Source organism: Schistocerca gregaria, chromosome 2 (genome assembly GCF_023897955.1).
Source record: "Schistocerca gregaria isolate iqSchGreg1 chromosome 2, iqSchGreg1.2, whole genome shotgun sequence".
In the NCBI taxonomy this organism is placed as follows: domain Eukaryota; kingdom Metazoa; phylum Arthropoda; class Insecta; order Orthoptera; family Acrididae; genus Schistocerca; species Schistocerca gregaria.
In genome coordinates, this window is record NC_064921.1 from 923,388,420 (window position 1) to 923,409,566 (window position 21,147).

Sequence of the window (21,147 nt, forward strand, 5' to 3'; positions counted from 1 at the left end):
TCTATTGGCCTGACATGTCGAGACACGCACTATTCCACTCCGTAATTGAAAACGGCAACGACTTCAGTACGTGTACCTCATCCCTCATGGTAATGTACATCTGCGGCAGTAAAAAAGACCAATAAAGATGTGTTAGCATGTGGACGCAATGTGCTGTTCCAGTCTCTTCTGTACCTAAGGTCCATCACCGTTTCCTTTGGATCCCTCTCCGATACACACAATCGAACAGCGGAGGAGTGGTACTCAAGCGTGAAATTTAGGTTACAATATCTCCGGATGTAATTAACATTTTACAATGCAACAAACGGCACTGATTACGTATTTGTTTATATGTTCAGATGTGCTAACAAAACTAACGTGGTTCCTTTTTTAAAAACGTAGGTTTCTGTTAAAAAACATACATCCGTGCATTTTTGTATGGTTTGTATTAAACCATTACTCTAGCGCCTCTCCTCACGTTCAGTCTGTGGAATCGGATCGTCAGTATTTGATATGGTTTACGAAATACATCCAGCGGTAACGTTAGGTGACTCTTCCCTGTAAATATATACTTGTACAAGGTACTAAATGAATACTGGCACCATAGCTTATGGAAGGAGGAAGGTTGCGTTCAGTGAGATGGGTGTATTTTGAATTTCCTCGTTTTCAATAATAATTAATGATGTACATTAATCATCCTTACGATGAATCAGAAATATCGTCTAATGTTATGAAACAACTGTAATACAGAATACATTTGTCTAAATCTATCTCATTCGAACTTTGAGATTTTAACCACTAAGTACTGAAAAAGGAGACACGTGTTTAAAAATGTTCAAATGTGTGTGAAATCTTATGGGACTTAATTACTAATGTCATCATTCCCTAAGCTTACACACTACATAACCTAAATTATCCTAAGGACAAGCATACACACCCATGCCCGAGGGAGGACTCGAACCTCCCCGGTACCAGCCACAGTCATGACTGCAGCGCCCTTGGCCGCTCCGCTAATCCCGAGCGGCAGACAAGTTTTTAATTTATAACCATCTGCAGATGTGAATCTAATGAAATACACTGTTAATGATGTAGGCTTTATTTCTGGGGTGCGATTTTCATTGGATGAATAATGATGCACTACTTTCATGATGAAGCAGTACATCTACATCTATATACATACCCTGCAATCCACCATATGGTGCGTGGCGGAGGGTACCTCGTACCACAACTGGCATCTTCTCTCCCTGTTCCAGTCCCAAACAGAACGAAGGAAAAATGACTGCCTATATACCTCTGCAGGAGCCATAATCTCTCTTATCTTATCTTTGTGGTCTTTCCGCGAAATATAAGTTGGCAATAGTAAAATTGTACTTCAGTCGGCCTCAAATGCTGGTTCTCTAAATTCCCTCAGTAGCGATTCACGAAAAGAACACCTCCTTTCGTCCAGAGACTCGCGTGATGATCAGACCTACCAGTAACAAATCTAGGAGCGCGCCTCTGCATTGCTTCTATATCCTCCCTCAATCCGACCTGACAGGGATCCCAAACGCTCGAGCAGTACTCAAGAATAGGTCGTATTAGTGTTTTATGAGCGGTCTCCTTTACAGATGAACCACATCTTCCCAAAATTATACCAATGAACCGAAGACGACTATCCGCCTTCCCCACAACTGCCATTACATGCTTGTCAAACTTCATATAGATCTGCAATGTTACGCACAAATATTTAATCGATGTGACTGTCTCAAGCGCTACACTACTAATGGAATATTCAAACATTGCGGGATTCTTTCTCCTATTCATCTGCATTAATTTACATTTATCCATGTTTAGAGTTAGCTGCCATTCTTTACACAAATCACAAATACTGTCCAAGTCATCTTGTATCCTCTTACAGTCACTCAACGATGAAGCCTTCCCGTGCACCACAGCATCATCAGCAAACAGCCGCACATTGCTATCCACCCTATCCAGAAGATCGTTTCTGTAAATAGAAAACAACAGCGGACCTACCACACTCCCCTGGGGCACTCCAGATGATACACTCACCTCCGACGAACACTCACCATCGAGGACAACGTACTGGGTTCTATTACTTAAGAGATAGCTTGGAACTGATGTAATGATATTTACTTTGAGATGGTATAACTACAGTGTGCTAGGTTTCTTTGTGGAGTTTTTTGTTGATCTTAGCCATGCTGATGATGTTGATAATGAAGATGATTATTGAGCATTATTGGGATCTATTTAGGATTATGTAAGGGGTGTGATGTGGTGGCTAATGATTAATTGGCTTGGGGCATATGGGAACTGTATTCATGGAATTATGTGGATCATACATGTAATGAAGTATAAGTTATCCTGAAGAGCAATTGAATGTGTAGTCAACTAGGACGAAATATTAGAAAATATAAGAGACATACTAAGGACACTGCCTACACTACACTTATCTATCTTCTTTCAGAATACTGCTGCACAGTGTGGGATCCTTACCAGATAGGACTGACAGAGTACATGAAAAAGTTTAAAGAAAGGCAGCACGTTTTGTATTATCTCGAAATATGGGAGAGAGTGTCACAGAAATGATACAGGATTTGGGCTGGACATCATTCAAAGAAAGGCGTTTTTCGTTGCGCCGGAATCTTCTCACGAAATTCCAATCATCAGCTTTTTCCTCCTAATGCGAAAATATTTTGATGACACCGACTTACACAGGGAGGAGTGATCACCAAGATAAAATAAGGGAAATCAGAGCTCGTGCGGAAAGATATAGGTGTTCATTCTTTCCACGCACTAAACGACATAGGAATAATAGAGTATTGTGAAGGTGGTTCGATGAACCCTCTGCCAGGCAGTTAAATGTGATTTGCAGAGTATCCATGTAGATGTAGATGAAGATGTAGATTGTATTTGTGATCGATTCTTTTTATGAATTAGGAAAGGATAGAAACAATCGTTTGAATTCACTGATATTATTTCAGCGACAAATACATAAACAACTAAATAATTAGTTTGCCAGTGAGATTTCATTAATGTTCTTTGCAATGTGTACCATACTATATGAAGTGAAAACATACTGAACCATGAAATGAGGCCTATAGTAATTAAGTTTTGTCTGCTAAGGCAATGGCTTTTCATACGTAGGAGTGTTAACACTTATGTGCAGTATTTGACTCCATTAGTGAAAAAATTAACTGTTTATTATATTTCAGTACTGGTTCTAACTTTGGATTACACATATCTCACGTTGATTTTTTTCGGAAATAGCATTTTTCTTGTAGTTTGAATCATATGTTGAAACTGGGTTTCTGCAATAATTTTCAGGTGTAATAATGTCCCTGAACTTTTCATTGCTTACGTAAAACTTGCTCAGAAACTTGTAAAGATATAGTTTTAACTATACATATGATAATTTCAGGCGAGAAATTCTTCATTCTGTAACTACTGACCACTGTTATGTAAAGGAAATGTTACATACGCTGTCCTTCCACGTGAGATATGTTGGATTATCATGCAAGATGTGCTGGACGCTACCAAAAGGGACGATGGGCTTAATGGCAAAATATATCGACAAAACAAAATTGATATTGTGGGAACTGTGATGCTAACATTAAAAATGTAAAAAGGAATGGAACATGTAATCCATAATGGAATGGTGGATTGTGGCACTCGTGACATTTTAGCAAGTAATTTGAAGTTTTGTTTATTAACAGTACTGTATGAGGGTTAAATATTACAGTAGCTGTGGGGCTTTATTTCACATGAATGTTACTGGATTACAAAATATACATGCATTAACTAAGAATATTTTCCTTTCAGTAAATAATTTATTTCTGAAAAACATTTATTTCCATTTCTTTTCAACTAAAGATGGGACTGTTACACATTTCATTTCTGCAACATTCTTGGAAGATTTCATAAATGTAATTCTCAGTGACACAGTTTCATTGTATAATATGTGGCGTGGCACATACTTTTATACAGCAACATCTGTTCAATCACAATTTTTTTTATGAGTGCAAAGGTATGTACAGAAGATTTCTTTTGGAAGAAACTACATTATACTTAAAATATGTCAAAGTTATTTTTCAGTCTTGGAAACAACAATATGAGTCATTTTTGCTAATACTTACAGCATTAATTATTTTTGTAAATATAATAAAATCTAAGTATGAAACAGCAAATCTACAGCAGGCGAAGATAACTTTATCTGATTACAAATTAAGAACGTTGATTAACTAGGTATGCCTTTGTTTACTGTGCATTTGGTCGAAGGCAGTAGTTGTGAGTTGAATACGGACAGGTTGTTGAGGATTTGAGGTGGACCTATTTGAATGCAACATGTTTGTGGAGAAACTCATTATAAAATGAATTTTAATTTTCTGTTCACATTGTTAATACATAACCACAAATTTTAGCCAAGATTTCTTTTCTTTAAGCTTGCAATATTGCTAATGACACAATGTGAAAAGTAGGAAAGTCAAATAAAATATGAAAATAGATGAGACAAGTAAAAACGGACTATTACTAATTTCGAGGTTTCTTGAGCAATAAACGATTTAATTGTTTTAATAACGTTATTAAATCATATTATATTTATAGTAATACAGAAGAAAATGATACTGTGATCAGAACTGGAAGCCAATGATTCGAAATCATTTATTTAATGCGATTATAATTATTTACAATTTCTTCGACTTGAAATACTGGTTGGGAGTTTAATATTGATTTGGCTGTAGTTTAGGTATTTAAATCAAAGCAAAATAAACTACTTTTGAAGGAAGCTTTAGCCGTGCCTGAGATGGCAGTATAGACATGGGCCACCTACTTCAGTTAGCTGTGTTTCTTCGTCCTTGCCACACAGATTTCAGCTTCTTTTTAGTAATAGGATCTATGATATATGTATAGCATATTATGGACACTTTCGTACCATACTTGCTGATTCCCATGAAGTTCCATAAGCTGTGAACCTCCCACTCTATTATTTTCGTTGAAATAATATGTAATTCTAAGACATGACCAACCTTTACTTCATTTCACTTTAGTAGCTGTAGATTCTCTTATCCTGTTGTAAAAAAAAGTTTTTATTACTGTCAAAGAAACGAAGCAAAACAAGTTATCGATCTAGCATTCACGATGTGAAGCAGATTATAAATCAAGACGAAGTAAACGCTAAATATAATACATATGAAGGGCGCATTGACATATGTGAAGCAATGTTAATTCACTTATGTCTCAATATTTAAAGTAATACGGCATTGTAATTTGTTGATTGTATTAGAAAGCGTATATTAAACCTTGTTCTGCTACAGTGATGTAAATTGAGTACTACGCTCTAAGATTCTTAATCTACTCTACGTCTTGAAAAGACAAGTAAGTGTTGCTATTTATCTTGACTACCTCAAATGTAACCTTCTTTCCTAAAGAAAAGTGAGAAATGTGTCAAGCAAATGTTTTCCTACAAGTGGCATCCGTCTTTCCCCCTAGTCTTTCATTTTTCCATAGCCTTACATTTACGCCCTAGCCTCATCCTGGTTACGCCATTTAGTATTTTTTGTCAGTCTAATTCTTAGACGTCTGTATTCTCTTTATCCAGCTTGAGCTGCTACGTTCATACATTTTGTCAATTCCTCAGCTGAATTCAGTATGTCCTACTCACTCTAAGATTTATATTAGATTTATGTTTCTGCTACGTGTTCCTTTGCTGATATACCTTGTTAATTTCTAAAAGCCAGCCATTCGTCACTCCATTATTGACTAATGTTCCCTCTGAAACGATGAAGAACCTCTAGCCCCTTCAGTTTATCCAAACATCTCACAGTTCAAAGTCTTTTCGGGGATACCTGTCATGTTATTATGAAATCAATCTGAACACTTCCTGAGTCCCTAGGTCACTACTGTGTATAGACTCACCTTTCACAATTAGTAAATAATGATGATTAAATAACTCCCTGAGCAAAATTTACTCATTTGACTGTCTCTTTAATTCCATTTTCCCAAGTCCATGCCTTCCAAGCAATTTTCCTTGTCTTTCTTTTCCTACTATCCAACTACAGTCACACATCACAACGAAATCTACGTCTTCTCTCTCTCTCTCTCTCTCTCTCTCTCTCTCTCTCTCTCTCTCTTTTTCAGTAGTTTCCTGACTGGTTTGATGCAGTCAGCAACTAATTACCCTCATGTGCCAACCTCTTCATCCCAGACAAGCACTTGCACCAAATGTCCGCAATTGTTGGATGTATTTCTATCTCTTTCATCCCCTACAGTTTGTTATCCACTACTGATCCGTTTAATACGATGTACTAAATTCCCTGACGTTCTAACACGTGTCCTGTCATCCTTCTTCTTGTCAATGTTTTCCATAAGCGTCTCTCATCGCCAATCTACGGTGACCCGTTATCACATAGCATCTTGTCAGTCCGCCTGATTTTCGTCCTTTTTCGTTTCTCCCAAAGTACACCATTCACTATCACAGAATGCTCTACTTGCTTCGTCCATCATGTGTTAAATCGTATCCAGTGAAGAGGATTTCTTCTACTTCATCTGATTCTTCGTCCCTATTTTTATGTTATCTCTAATGTCTGCTACACTTCATCACTTTCGTCATTCACTGAAAATAGCAATGTCATCAACAATTCCTATCATAATGAATATTAATCCCACTTATGAACGTGTCTTTTATTTCCATCATTGCTTCTCGACATATGGACTGCACAGTAAGAAAAGAATAAATTCGTTGCGCCATATTTCAATCAGTTAACGTTGGAGTTAGCTGATCCGAGCGTTACGCGCTCAAATTCAAGTGGCCTGCTAGTGACAGTGGATTCATAAAGCCGAACGAGTGAGTGATATAGAATTCCACATGGGACAGTAATAAGGATCAAATCCGAGACAAAGGCTGGGCGGTCTCGTGCGCTATCATCGAAACTTTGAGATCAACTGATTGTACCAGGCAAACTGAATTTGCCTGTGAGAAATGCTCACTGGCTATATTCAGCACTAATTAACTCCAAAATTTTCGAAACGCTTCGAATTTCTTCTTAACAATTATATCTCCACACGACCTACCCTAAAACACCTTTACTGTTTCTGACCACTATCTCTACAGCATGCTCCTATTTTTCTCAAAATTTCTAACATTTATTATTTTACAATGTCAAACGGTTTTTCAGCTACATCTTGATTTTTCTGAAGTCTTACATAGAGAGGCATTAAGCAAATTGTGCAAAAGTTCTCGCACGGTTCTGTTTTGGCTGTCTTAGTACTTGCGTCGGTGATATCTTTTTGAAAGTCTGATGCTATGTGTATGAGACTTGTGGATTAAACGCAATTCGAATAGTCGCCCTGTTGCCACTTCCCTCAAAGGTTCCAGACTGTCCCCTGTACTTTAGTTAACTGAAGTCACTCAAAACTCTGTTGAACTGTGACTCTAGTACTCGACCTCAATATCTTCCATGTCAGCTGTAATTCCCTTCTCAATCTGGTCATCCAATGCACTGTTTTCATGTAGCCGATCTCTCGTTTGCACTGAACAGTGGAGTTTCAACTGATGGCCTTGCTTTTCATACCACTGAAGGTCTTCCCTCGAACGATCATTTCTCTTTCGATCTCAAGAAATTTGTCCTGTAGCCATTTTCCCTTGCTCTTTGCTCTTGTTATTTACTTCATTCTTAAGTTACGTAGTGTATCTGTATTGTTGCAATTAAATGAACTTGTTTGTACATTTTCCTTTTGCCAATCAATATTAGGATTTCTTTTGTTACCAAAGTATCTCTTCAGCTACCTTCTATATACACATATTTCTCAGTCCGACATCTGTAACTGATCTTTTTAGAGAAGTAAGTTCCTCTTCAACTGAACTGCCTTAACTACTGAATTCCATAACGTAATAACACAATTTTTCAGTTCTTTATCACCTGTGTAACTACACTCCTGGAAATGGAAAAAAGAAGACATTGACACCGGTGTGTCAGACCCACCATACTTGCTCCGGACACTGCGAGAGGGCTGTAAAAGCAATGATCACATGCACGGCACAGTGGACACACCAGGAACCGCGGTGTTGGCCGTGGAATGGCGCTAGCTGCGCAGCATTTGTACACCGCCGCCGTCAGTGTCAGCCAGTTTGCCGTGGCATACGGAGCTCCATCGCAGTCTTTAACACTGGTAGCATTCCGCGACAGCGTGGACGTGAACCGTACGTGCAGTTGACGGACTTGGAGCGAGGGCGTATAGTAGGCATGCGGGAGGCCGGGTGAACGTACCGCCGAATTGCTCAACACGTGGGGCGTGAGGTCTCCACAGTATATCGATGTTGTCGCCAGTGGTCGACGGAAGGTGCACGTGCCCGTCGACCTGGGACCGGACCGCAGCGACGCACGGTTGCACGCCAAGACCGTAGGATCCTACGCCGTGCCGTAGGGGACCGCACCGCCACTTCCCAGCAAATTATGGACACTGTTGCTCCTGGGGTATCGGCGAGGACCATTCGCAACCGTCTCCATGAAGCTGGGCTACGGTCCCGCACACCATTAGGCCGTCTTCCGCTCACGCCCCAACATCGTGCAGGCCGCCTCCAGTGGTGTCGCGACAGCCGTGAATGGAAGGACGAATGGAGACGTGTCGTCTTCAGCGATGAGAGTCGCTTCTGCCTTGGTGCCAATGACGGTCGTATGCGTGTTTGGCGCCGTGCAGGTGAGCGCCACAATCAGGACTGCATACGACCGAGGCACACAGGGCCAACACCCGGCATCATGGTGTGGGGAGCGATGTCCTACACTGGCCGTACACCTCTGGTGATCGTCGAGGGGACACTGAATAGTGCACGGTATATCCAAACCGTCATCGAACCCATCGTTCTACCATTCCCAGACCGGCAAGGGAACTTGCTGTTCCAACAGGACAATGCACATCCACATGTATCCCGTGCCACCCAACGTGCTCTAGAAGGTGTAAGTCAACTACCCTGGCCAGCAAGATCTCCGGATCCGTCCCCCAGTGAGCATGTTTGGGACTGGATGAAGCGTCGTCTCACGCGATCTGCACGTCCAACTGAGGCGCCAGGTGGAAATGGCATGGCAAGCCGTACCACAGGACTACATCCAGCATCTCCACGATCGTCTCCATGGGAGAATAGCGGCCTGCATTGCTGCGAAAGGTGGATATACACTGTACTAGTACCGACATTGTGCATGCTCTGTTGCCTGTGTCTATGTGCCTGTGGTTCTGTCAGTGTCACCATGTGATGTATCTGACCCCAGGAATGTGTCAATAAAGTTTCCTCTTCCTGGGACAATGAATTCACAGTGGTCTTATTTCAATTTCCAGGAGTGTATTTGGCACCTCAACTCTTACTACGTTGGTGGTGTAGTCTTGGTTCCTAATTTGGGTGTGACAACCCATTCTCTATGTAGTTCTTAGTGGCTTACGGGTATGCTAATTTTCTTATTCATTATGAAACCATCTCCTGCACTAGCCCTATTTGATTTTATGTAGCTAATACTGTAATAAACTGACAATAAGTCCTGTTATTTCTCTCAAAGACTTCAACAGTTCCCACTGTATCTAACTTCAACCTATCTATGTCCCTTTTAAAATTCTCTAAGCTACTTTCCCTATTACGGAATCTAAGATTCCACCCTCTGACCAGTAAAGAATATTTTATCCCCAGCTTAGGAGTATGTTACTAAAGAAGACCCCACGGTCGTTCACCCGTACAGTAGAGAAACGTGCCCTCTTGAAAAAATAGCGCCTCTGCCCCTTGTACGAATAGACGGCCTCATGGACTGGACGGCGGGAATAGTTGCCATGCCTGTCGTCACCTCCATGAGGTTGCCGTTTAGTACGTTTCATGCGGTATAGTGCCTTGTTGGCGGATCTTTTTGCACAGAAAATTTCTGATTCTTTAACATAACCTGAAAATACCCTGTCAGGGCTCAAAACGTCGTTCGTAAGTTAATAAAGAACATTCTGCCACCTACAACTTTTTTTAAAATTTCTTGGCTAAGTTGGATTATTTTGCTCCTGTTACTACTGACGAGGCTGCTGTCCTTCCTCATGATCCACAAATTGGTCTGGCCTCTTCACACATGCCCTTATGTTGTGGTTACACCTACGGTAAGGCAATATGGGTACATGAGGCACGCAGGCCACGCTACCTCGACAAGGTTCATGATTACTTGGTGCGGGGGGGGGGGGGGGGGGGCGGTAAGGAAAAGGCAGAGGTAGGAATGTAGCAGCAAATATTACATAATGTAAATAAACCTCAAATAATGTTTGCAAACTTTAAAATTTGAGAAAGTTTTTCATTGTTTACTTCAATTATATAGGCAAATAATTAAAGAAGAAGTATTTTACGAATCTAAGTGACTGAAAGCTGTTCAACGATAAATTAATTATTTGTAGAACAGCTTTATCATCATGCCCCCTTCTTCAAATCCTCAGGACTTGCACTAAATTGTCAGTACTAGGTATATTTTGTGTACCTCTGTTACTTACAGTCAGGATGTTCAGACTTCAGTGTGAAACATTATACTGCAAAATATCTATATTGCGTCAAGCAAGCCCTTTGTCCATTTCGACCACCGAGGAACTAAATGTTACACAAAAAAATGTCTTTAACAATATGCAAGTGAATTTGAAATCACTCAGCGTGCAGTAAAAGTGCGCTTCGAGCATTCTTCCTCTGTATTACCACAGGTAACACGTGACTGTCTCCATTGGTACTGCAGTAGCAGGACATCTGAGAGGCATGTAAGTTCTTGCCGCGTCAGAGCAAAACATAAAAATTCTAGAAATACCTACCCGCTTCGCGTCTTCAAATGATGTTCTCGTCTCTGCTCAGAAGTTGGATTCAGGTCGCGTCGTGGATGTGACGCTAATACGAAACTGCTGTTAATTGTTCAGAGGTTACCATTTCACTGGTCAAACATATTGTCAGGAAGATAAAAAACACGAGTTGCTTCACCTGCATCTCGTTATTCTAAAATTATTAGAAGTGTAATAATAACGAACATTATCAGCTGAAGAGCGATTGTAAATTCAATGCATAGAAAGCTTCAGATATGACGTTATTATTGCCTTGAGCCCATGTACAGTACACACACAGGACTCCTATTTTCGTCAGGGCTAATTTACACAAGTGATCAAGATCAACTTTCGATTTTTGTGTACAGTAATAAAAAATGCTAAGAAATCTGGAATGCTTCATAAGCCAGTTAATTCACATTGAGAAACCTCAACTAAGATCTTATCACAAAGTACTTCTGCTGGAATTTTGTCTCAGCAGACCCTCAGCTACAATAATAAACTTAAAATTGAAACAAACATTTTTGTTATTCAGTAAATTAGGCCACTACACGTAGCATTAGAACTGCACACCTGTAATACTACAGTGGCCCAAAACTGCCATGGCTTGCGATTACTTTATTAAGAGGAGTATCTCTCATCAGAAGAGCCGTTTGGGTTAGTCTGTTTTGTCAATAAGCATATGATGTAACAGGTTTCATTACACATTCCGAAAGAGACAATTTTAAAATGGCCAAAACATAGGTCATGCAGCTTCTGAAGTTACAGCCATGTTTAAAATTTTAAAATCGTTTCCTTGGCTCAGTGCCACCCAGTTACCCATTACGTACGGTCTTTTGCCACGTTACACGACATTTAAATATTTTTGACAGCATTTACACTAATCACATTGACGTTCTTTCTCAACACTAGGAGAGCTATAACCATTTTCCATACAGGTGGAAACGAACGAATTCCTTAATTTTCAAAATAATTCGACTGTGGTGTAGATGTTCCAGCGACATACGGACATGATGCTGCCATTTGTAGCTGTCACTTTACATAGACAAAGGCAGAGTGTCGCATATTGCGCCTGCACTGATTTCCTTTCCCTCCCCCCACCCCACCCCCCTGTCCGCCCCGCCTCCTTCCCGTGCTTGGTTACATGCCTTTTGCGCTCAGGACAGGTACCTCTTTGCTTGAAACGGAAAAATAACATTAATCTTCAACCTACTACAAATTACAAGAACATGAAATAAATCACAAAAATCCATAGAACACATCATTACTGTGAAATCTCCGCAAATACATTTTATGTAACTTTTAATACAAATACTGACAGTGTCATTCATTTATTTTGTTGTAAGATCTGAAACTGTTGCTTTTTTATGTATGCTGCTCCTGTGCTAAAAGCACATTGCTCCGTCGTAAGCACTGCCAGTGTCGTTTATTCGCCTTCCAGCAGGTCAGCGGCTCAGCAGGACGGATAACGCTAATGGCCTAACCCATCTCTGAGTCATGCAGACACACAGGTCTGTCCCTGCACCGAGTGTGATTTAAATTCTCTTTACAGTCTGCTGCCGTGCTGTTTGCCTTACGTTACGTGGCGCCGCTTGGCTGGTCCTCTCATCTCATACATAAAACACAATGTTAAAAGAGGTAGAAAATTACTGTAATCTTATCTACTTATAAAGTGTGATATTTAGATACATATTAGAATTTTACAGAAATTCTTACCTAGTCTAATAACCTTTTACTTCCTCTGTAGCATGCCGTCTTACTATGTAGACATACACTTCTTATTCATAGTTCTTAAGAGAAGTCTTTGGTCTGTAGGCATGCCGTAGAGAAAATGAATAGTAAGTAATAACAAGTTGTTGCTTCTACTCGATACTCAGAGATTCATTGCTCTTGTTGTATTGTTAACCGTCATCTACTGTTACTGTGTACAAATCTATAATGCATTTGCTGTCTTACATTTATTACGCGAATTGTAAGAGAGTGTTTGTGAATCATATGTACGTACACACTGATCAGTGTCAGCAGACATTAGCTATTCGCACACAGAACATACTTAAAAATGTGGCTATAAATTTTAACAAACACAGAAGAAGAAAATGGACTGTTAATGTTTCTACATAATGCCAAAATAATGTTCCTGCGTCAAAACGCAATACGTTCCTAAATTCAGATAAATGATAAAATTAATTATTTTTTCTAGAAATGTAACAAACTGCCACACAGAATTTAAACTTGGCGAATTGAAACGTATATGTGGCCAAACTGACAGAACTCTGAGGTAGAAAACCAGAAAGGAAGGTATACAGTACTTGCCAGAACTGTTAAAGTTACGTGGAAGTGGGTTGTACCTACTATCTGAAAAAGCTCTGAGATTAAATTTCTCAGGTCAGTCAAAGGTTGCAGACTGACTGGCGAAGTATCAAACACAGAAATAGGTCAAGGGAGTGTATTTTTGATTTGAAAAGCAAAATTAAAAAACAGATTATCTGGTGTAGCCATTTAGAATTAATTTAGCAGGAATGTCTTCCTACACTTGACATAAACTACAGGCTCACTGGACACCGCAGTCTTGACATCTGAGGCAAAAATGATCTTCAGAACAAGCTGCTCAATTTACACCATGAAGCGAAGAAAAAGAAAAATAAGAACTATATGTACATGATGATAATTATGGTAATTACGCTTCCTGAACTTTTCAGCCAGACAGGTAGTCAATAACTAGCCTTTCAACCTTAAGTTTAACAGCTTTAAATATCTGCCCAAACTCTTCTAACACTTCTGACCCATTGACTTTTTCTGAAAGTTCAATTAGCCCACATTCCAGCCTCTGGTTTATTTCTTTGTCCACAATATTCCTCTTTGCTAAGGGAGTGGGGAACGTTTTAACTCTGAATTTGTCATATAGCTTCACTTGGAAGCCATAATCGTAGTTTTTCATACCTTCTGGTTTCTAGAGACGCTTTTTTATGTTTAAGCAGTATCTTTTCCAATTCACGAACTTCACCTTCACTTAATCTTTCAATATCTTCAATATTTTTAAAATATTTGCATTGATTTTGACCTCATCAGACTGTAGGAGCATCCACGAAGATTGCGTTCACCACTCGGACAACAAGCAATCGGGCATCCCCTGGAAGCGACCTAGTCGGATAATCCTGCAAACACCGGAGCACCAAAACCAAAGACGCCAAAACAGCACTCCGAAGAGACTCAAAAAAGGCCTTTATCAAAACCATCATTAGTGACAACTTCATGCAATATTGAAGGCTTATCTGTAAATAAAGAAATGTTATTATCTGACATGTGCAAACGAAACAACTGTGATGTTTTAGTGTTACAAGAAACACACAGGGCACCAACTAGCAATAGACCAAAGATACAGGGGATGAAATTAGTTCTTGAGCGACCACACGAAAGGTGCCATATTTGTGAAACCGAACTTAGACATATGCCCCTGTGCCATGTGAAGAAAATATAGAAATTTTAACTATTGAGCTACATTCATGTACTGTAACATCCGTGTACAAAGTACCCAGTGCGAGGTTCAAATTTACGGAGCCTGGAAATTTCCATTCAAAAAAACATTAAAGTTGTACTAGGAGATTTTAACTGTCACGGTCTCGCATGGGGTTATAAAGAGACAAATGACGATGGGGAAATGCTGGAGATCTGGGCAGACCAGGCTAAACTGAAATTGATACATGACCCAAAGTTGCCTGCATCATTTAACAGCGGAAGATGGAAACGAAGATATAATCCAGATAACATATTTGTCTCCGAAAAGGTATCCCTGCAAACTGTAAAGCAAATCGAGGACCCTATTCCAAGATCGCAACACAGAGCAATAACTTTCTGCATTACTGCAGTAATCAAATCAGATGTAATGCCCTTCAAGAGACGTTTCAATTTCAAAAAAGCTCACTCGGAACTTTTCGCAGAGGACGTTGATACGGAGATCTTGGAAATTAAACCAGAGATACAATCATATGAAACTTTTATAGACCTTGTCAAGAAAATCTCTCGACGGCCCAAACCTAGAGGGTGCCGCATCCAGTACATCGCTGGACTCAATGGCAGCAGACAGTAAGCTCTGAAAAAGTATGAAGAACTGTACAATGAGGACCCCTTCTCAGAGGAAACGATCCAGGCAGGTGAGGTACTGATGTCTGATATCTCCGAAGCGAGAAAGGAAAAGTGGTGTAACCTCCTACAACAGAAGGACATGAAGCACAGGAGTAGGAAGGCATGGAAACTGGTCAAAAGTCTCCACAACGACCCAACAGAACCACAACCAAATTACAGTGAAGTTACACCTGATCAGATAGCTCACCAACTACTCATGAACGGAAAAACTAAAAGGAAGATCAGAAATGGAAAAATTAAAAGAAAACTGAACGAGAAGATTTGCTTCCTAGCTCGCCCGTTCTTCATTCAGGAGCTACAAGACGTCATCAACGATTTGAAAAGCAATAAGGCCACTGGCCTCGATGATCTGAGATCTGAGCAAATTAAACATTTTGGACCGGGAGTACAAGCATGGATCCTAGAGCTAATGAATAACTCCATTAAAACAATGCAAATTTCTAAACTGTGGAGGAAAGTTCGGGTTATTGCGTTACTAAAACAAGGGAAAGACCCAACTGAAGGTAAAAATTTTCATCCTGCCTCACTGCTTTGTCATTTATTTAAAGTGCTGGAGCGAATGATCCTCAAACGCATAGCTAATTATGTGGACGAAGCCCTCATTAACGAACAAGCTGTGGCTAAATCCTTAATCTCACACAGTACATCGAAGACGGCTATCAGAGAGGTGAAGTAACTGGGGTCGCATTCCTGCATCTCAGTGCTGCATATGGCACAGTTAACCATAAGTTGCTTACCCAGAAAGTGTATAACGTCACTAAGGACTACACCCTTTCTATGTTCGTGAAATGCATGCCACAGAACAGATGCTACTATGTAACCTTAGAATCTATAAACAGCCGATGGAGGACACAGAAAAATAGTCTTGCTCAGGGTAATGTCTTGGCTCCAATATTATTTAACATCTATACCAATGATCTTCCCATCAGCCACCAGACACGAATGTTCATATATGCTGATGGTGCAGCAGTGGCCACACAGGATAAAACCTTTGAACAAGTGGAGGAGAATCTCACAGGAGCAGAACTTGCTACCTACTACGACGGCAATAATCTCAAACCAAACCCTAGTAAATCTCAAGTATCCGCCTTCCATCTTAGGAACAAACAAGCCAAACGGAAACTCCGAGTAATGTGACAAGGGGAAGAGCTGAAACATACAAACAGCCCAAAATACCTGGGAGTAACATTGGACACAGCACTTACTTTTAAGCAGCACTGACACAACATTTAAAAAAAGGTCTATGCTAGGAACAGCATACTGCGGAAGCTAACAGGTTCATCGTGGGGAGCTTAACCACATGCTTTGCGCACCACGGGTCTGGTGCTGAGTATCTCAGCAGCGGAATTTGCGGCGCCAGTTTGGAGGAACTCTGCTCACACTAAGCAAGTTGACGTCGCCGTAAAATAAACTGTACGTATTGCCACAGGATGCCTCAAGCCAACTCCCACAGACATCATATATCCCATCATAGGCATAGCACCACCCACTATCCGCAGACAAGTAGCCGCCGAGATAGAAAGATGAAAAGAAATGAATGATCCCCGACACCCGTTGCATATGCACCGAAAACAACGTGTCCGGCTGAAATCCCGCAGGAGTTTCATTTAAATTACTGAAGAGCTCGCCACCAACCCCGCCGCAAGGCGGCTATCTCTTTGGGAAGAAATGGTGCCACACTCCACAATGGAACTACTTGAGGAGGGATCTGCAGGATTTCAACTACCTTTTACAACTTGGAGCTCATTAAACCGGCTGCGTACTGGAGTAACTGGGTGCAAATCAAACCTATTTAAATGGGGTTACAGTGACAGCGATAGGTGTGAATGCGGAGCAATACAGGACTTGGACCACCTACTGATTTGCCCAGATATGTCTATAACATGCACTAAAGATGATATTTTTAAAGTCAATGACAAAGCAAACTACGTTGCTAATTACTGGGAAGGGAAGATATAATTGGTGTATCCAGATACGGAAGAAGAAGAATGAGTATGAAGTAGTCTGTTCCAAGTCAAGAGTCTAGTACATTTCTTCCCTCGTTATGCTTGTTGTGGCATTACCGTTGCTGCCTTATGCTGACACATGTTATTAGAGTGTAAACACTTTTTCTTCATCATCTTCCTTTACATTAATTAAGCCTCCAACAACATCTAGCATTGCGCTGTTTGCTATCAGGTAGTCCATACATAATTATAGATTGACACACAGCCCTGGCACCACCTCAGATATACAGTAAACATCGTATTTTGCAGTTTAAATTATTGAAAACTTCGTACCTTCTTAATCTTACTTCTTGTTCAGCGAGCTTTAGCAACTGTCAGAATAAGCTGTAACTATTTGCGCTGATAACTTCTCTTTTATCCTTTCATATAAATCATTAGATGCAGATTGAACCTCACTACAGGAATCTAGGATGACTATTGTTTTCATATTCTGCACGAAAATCTAAATTGGCTGAAGATAAACTCACTTAATTAGTTTTGTTTCATCTCCCATAAGTTATTCTTTAGTAAAATCATTTTCATAATAAGCCAGAAATTGCACAACTGGTCAGTTGCGTTCACAGTTGGATTAAGTCTTAATCTCTTGTAATTTTCCTGCATTTCTCTTTCTCTTGTCGGAATGCGCACCAAAAGTTGACTATTTTCTTATCCTCAGGAGTTTCCGTAGTAACTAACTCTGTTCATGCCTCTCTGAGACCTTCTGCGTTCCCTTCTAGAAGTTTTACAGCCTATTTTCGTTCAAGCCACAATACATATTATCCCTGTGCGCAAGTGATCTCCTGTTTTACTCGATGTCATTACGCCTCTCTGTTCACCATCCACTTCTGGTCCACTCTTCCTGCCCTTGACTGTTACCCGACAGCGAAACCACTAGAGTATATGTACACTCCTGGAAATGGAAAAAAGAACACATTGACACCGATGTGTCAGACCCACCATACTTGCTCCGGACACTGCGAGAGGGCTGTACAAGCAATGATCACACGCACGGCACAGCGGACACACCAGGAACCGCGGTGTTGGCCGTCGAATGGCGCTAGCTGTGCAGCATTTGTGCACCTCCGACGTCAGTGTCCGCCAGTTTGCCGTGGCATACGGAGCTCCATCGCCGTCTTTAACACTGGTAGCATGCCGCGACAGCGTGGACGTGAACCATATGTGCAGTTGACGGACTTTGAGCGAGGGCATATAGTGGGCATGCGGGAGGCCGGGTGGACGTACCGCCGAATTGCTCAACACGTGGGGCGTGAGGTCTCCACAGTACATCGATGTTGTCGCCAGTGGTCGGCGGAATGTGCACGTGCCCGTCGACCTGGGACCGGACCGCAGCGACGCACGGATGCACGCTAAGACCGTAGGATCCTAGGCAGTGCCGTAGGGGACCGCACCGCCACTTCCCAGCAAATTAGGAACACTGTTGCTCCTGGGGTATCGGCGAGGACCATTCGCAACCGTCTCCATGAAGCTGGGCTACGGTCCCGCACACCGTTAGGCCGTCTTCCGCTCACGCCCCAACATCGTGCAGCCCGCCTCCAGTGGTGTCGCGACAGCCGTGAATGGAGGGACGAATGGAGACGTGTCGTCTTCAGCGATGAGAGTCGCTTCTGCCTTGGTGCCAATGATGGTCGTATGCGTGTTTGGCGCCGTGCAGGTGAGCGCCACAATCAGGACTGCATACGACCGAGGCACACAGGGCCAACACCCGGCATCATGGTGTGGGGAGCGATCTTCTACACAGGCCGTACACCTCTGGTGATCGTCGAGGGGACACTGAATAGTGCACGGTACATCCAAACCGTCATCGAACCCATCGTTCTACCATTCCTAGACCGGCAAGGGAACTTGCTGTTCCAACAGGACAATGCACGTCCGCATGTATCCCGTGCCACCCAACGTGCTCTAGAAGGTGTAAGTCAACTACCCTGGCCAGCAAGATCTCCGGATCTGTCCCCCATTGAGCATGTTTGGGACTGGATGAAGCGTCGTCTCACGCGGTCTGCACGTCCAGCACGAACGCTGGTCCATCTGAGGCGCCAGGTGGAAATGGCATGGCAAGCCATTCCACAGGACTACATCCAGCATCTCTACGATCGTCTCCATGGGAGAATAGCAGCCTGCATTGCTGCGAAAGGTGGATATACACTGTACTAGTGCCGACATTGTGCATGCTCTGTTGCCTGTGTCTATGTGCCTGTGGTTCTGTCAGTGTGATCATGTGATGTATCTGACGCCAGGAATGTGTCAATAAAGTTTCCCCTTCCTGGGACAATGAATTCACGGTGTTCTTATTTCAATTTCCAGGAGTGTATTATGATTGTTAATGGTGATATGTTTTTGCAGCGATGACGTGGGTAGTTTCAGTATTATCATAGCTATGAGACTGGATTCCTTCAATGGGTCGGTTAAGGACATGTTTTTCTTCTTGTTGGAAAAAAATTCTGTAGCTTTCACAAAGACTGCTAACTAAGCTCCTACCTTCGAAAATTTGGCTTTGGACACTATTCTGTGTTTTGCTAGATAAGAATTGATTCAAAAATGATTCAATGAATTTTTCTTAGTGAACTCTCTCATTTTGAGCAGACCGAAGGAGCGATCTGTTTTATTTGTCAAAAACACTCAGCAGCCTAGATTATACAACCTATGCTGATGAGTGATTTTAGCAAGAAGTCTTCACATGCTTCACATGTAATAGTTCCTTTTCTGGGAAATAATGGAAATTCGTTCAAAAATGTAATCTACTCTATCACCTACTCCTTTTCTCTCTTCTTGTCTCTTTCATGTTAATTTCCCTTCTGTCACGTAATACGATTAGTTACAATCTCGGTCTCTATTTTAGGGAATTTTTCAATATTTAATTCTATTTGGGTCAACTTCACTCACCATTAAGTATTCTTTACAACTGGTTTCTACATTGAAATTTTAATGACAAGTTGACATTTTTCGTTTGAAACAAATTCGGTCTTTGTGTTCTGCTTTTGATGTTTTAATTTACTGGTCCCAATAGATTCTGTTTGTGTACATGAAATTTCTCTAACCTAGGAGTCTACTTGAGTAATCCAAAATGCATGATATTCGAATTGCTTATTACAGTTTTTAAGGTCTTTTCTCAATATATCTTCCATTTAATCTTGATACTCATCTAAAGTTTCAATCATATCCTTTATTATGCCCTTATTTCTTCCCTAAGGGTTGCTATTTTATTATAAATTGCAATGTCCATTCCTGCTTGCACTGGTACTGGTTTCATTATCCTTCTTTATTAAGTTTACATAGATCAGTTTTAATACCCATGTAATCTGCTTTGATATTCTACTGACGTTTACGTAATTCATCTCTTTGCCCTTTTTTTCAAGATTTTACAATTCTTCCTTATTGCCTTCTGAAAAATCTTGCAATATTTATATTTAGTAAAACTTGCTGTATTCCTTCCACAGTTTTATTTCCTCTATTGTCATCCTCAGTTGTCAAGGTACTATCTGATGCCATACCACAGCTTTACATATGTAAATCTTCTGTTGATTGTTTTGAAATGACACATCAGATTCTGCATCACTTCCTCACTCACAACAGTCACCTTAATGTGGTCAGACACGACAGAAAATACATGTTCATGCACACTATCAAACTTATTTGTTGTCATTTGTAATCGTTACCATAAGCAGCTTGCACACCTTCCTACTTCTAAGAAAATATCCCGTTTCCACATTCACTTGCTATTTATCATTTAAAAAAGCTTTAGAAAAAATTTACAAATATTATGTATCACAGCGACGATGACTGCACACGTATTGATTATATTCAGTTCACTCAGCTCTTACTAACAGCAACTCCGTACACTGAACAAGGCCATGCCAGCGTAACTAACAGTTACTCTGGTTTCCAGTTCTTTGCCCGCTGTCACCGAGAGAGTCTCTGCATCTGCTTGCTGTGTTCTGCCAACGTGGTCTTGTACCACTAAGTTTGCTCTACTTGACTACACCACGTCTCTCATTCGCTTTTCCTTGCTTGTGTAGCTGCTTGTACTTGGGGTTTGTGCTTTGTGTAACCTGCTCTACTGTCTTCTCCTTTGTGTGGTTCCTTCTTTCTTAGAAACCTTCCCAGTGTTACTGCTCACACACGCAAGCATAAATATTAATGTAATACAGTTGCATATAGCTGCAGTCTTTAGCCTCTTTTCACACACTGTAAACACAATGATTTAATAATAAGTTAT

General features: G+C 40.9%; 1 protein-coding gene across 1 annotated transcript in view; it reads right to left on the minus strand.

The window, feature by feature from the left end:
* Window positions 1-13,480: 13,480 nt before the first annotated feature.
* LOC126336055 (glutamate receptor ionotropic, kainate 2-like) overlaps window positions 13,481-21,147 on the minus strand; it is a 92,415-nt gene continuing 84,748 nt past the window's right edge. Inside the window, exon 7 of the mRNA XM_049999535.1 lies at window positions 13,481-13,647. Coding sequence (XP_049855492.1) covers window positions 13,481-13,647 — 167 coding nt within the window. The remainder of the gene's footprint in view (window positions 13,648-21,147) is intronic.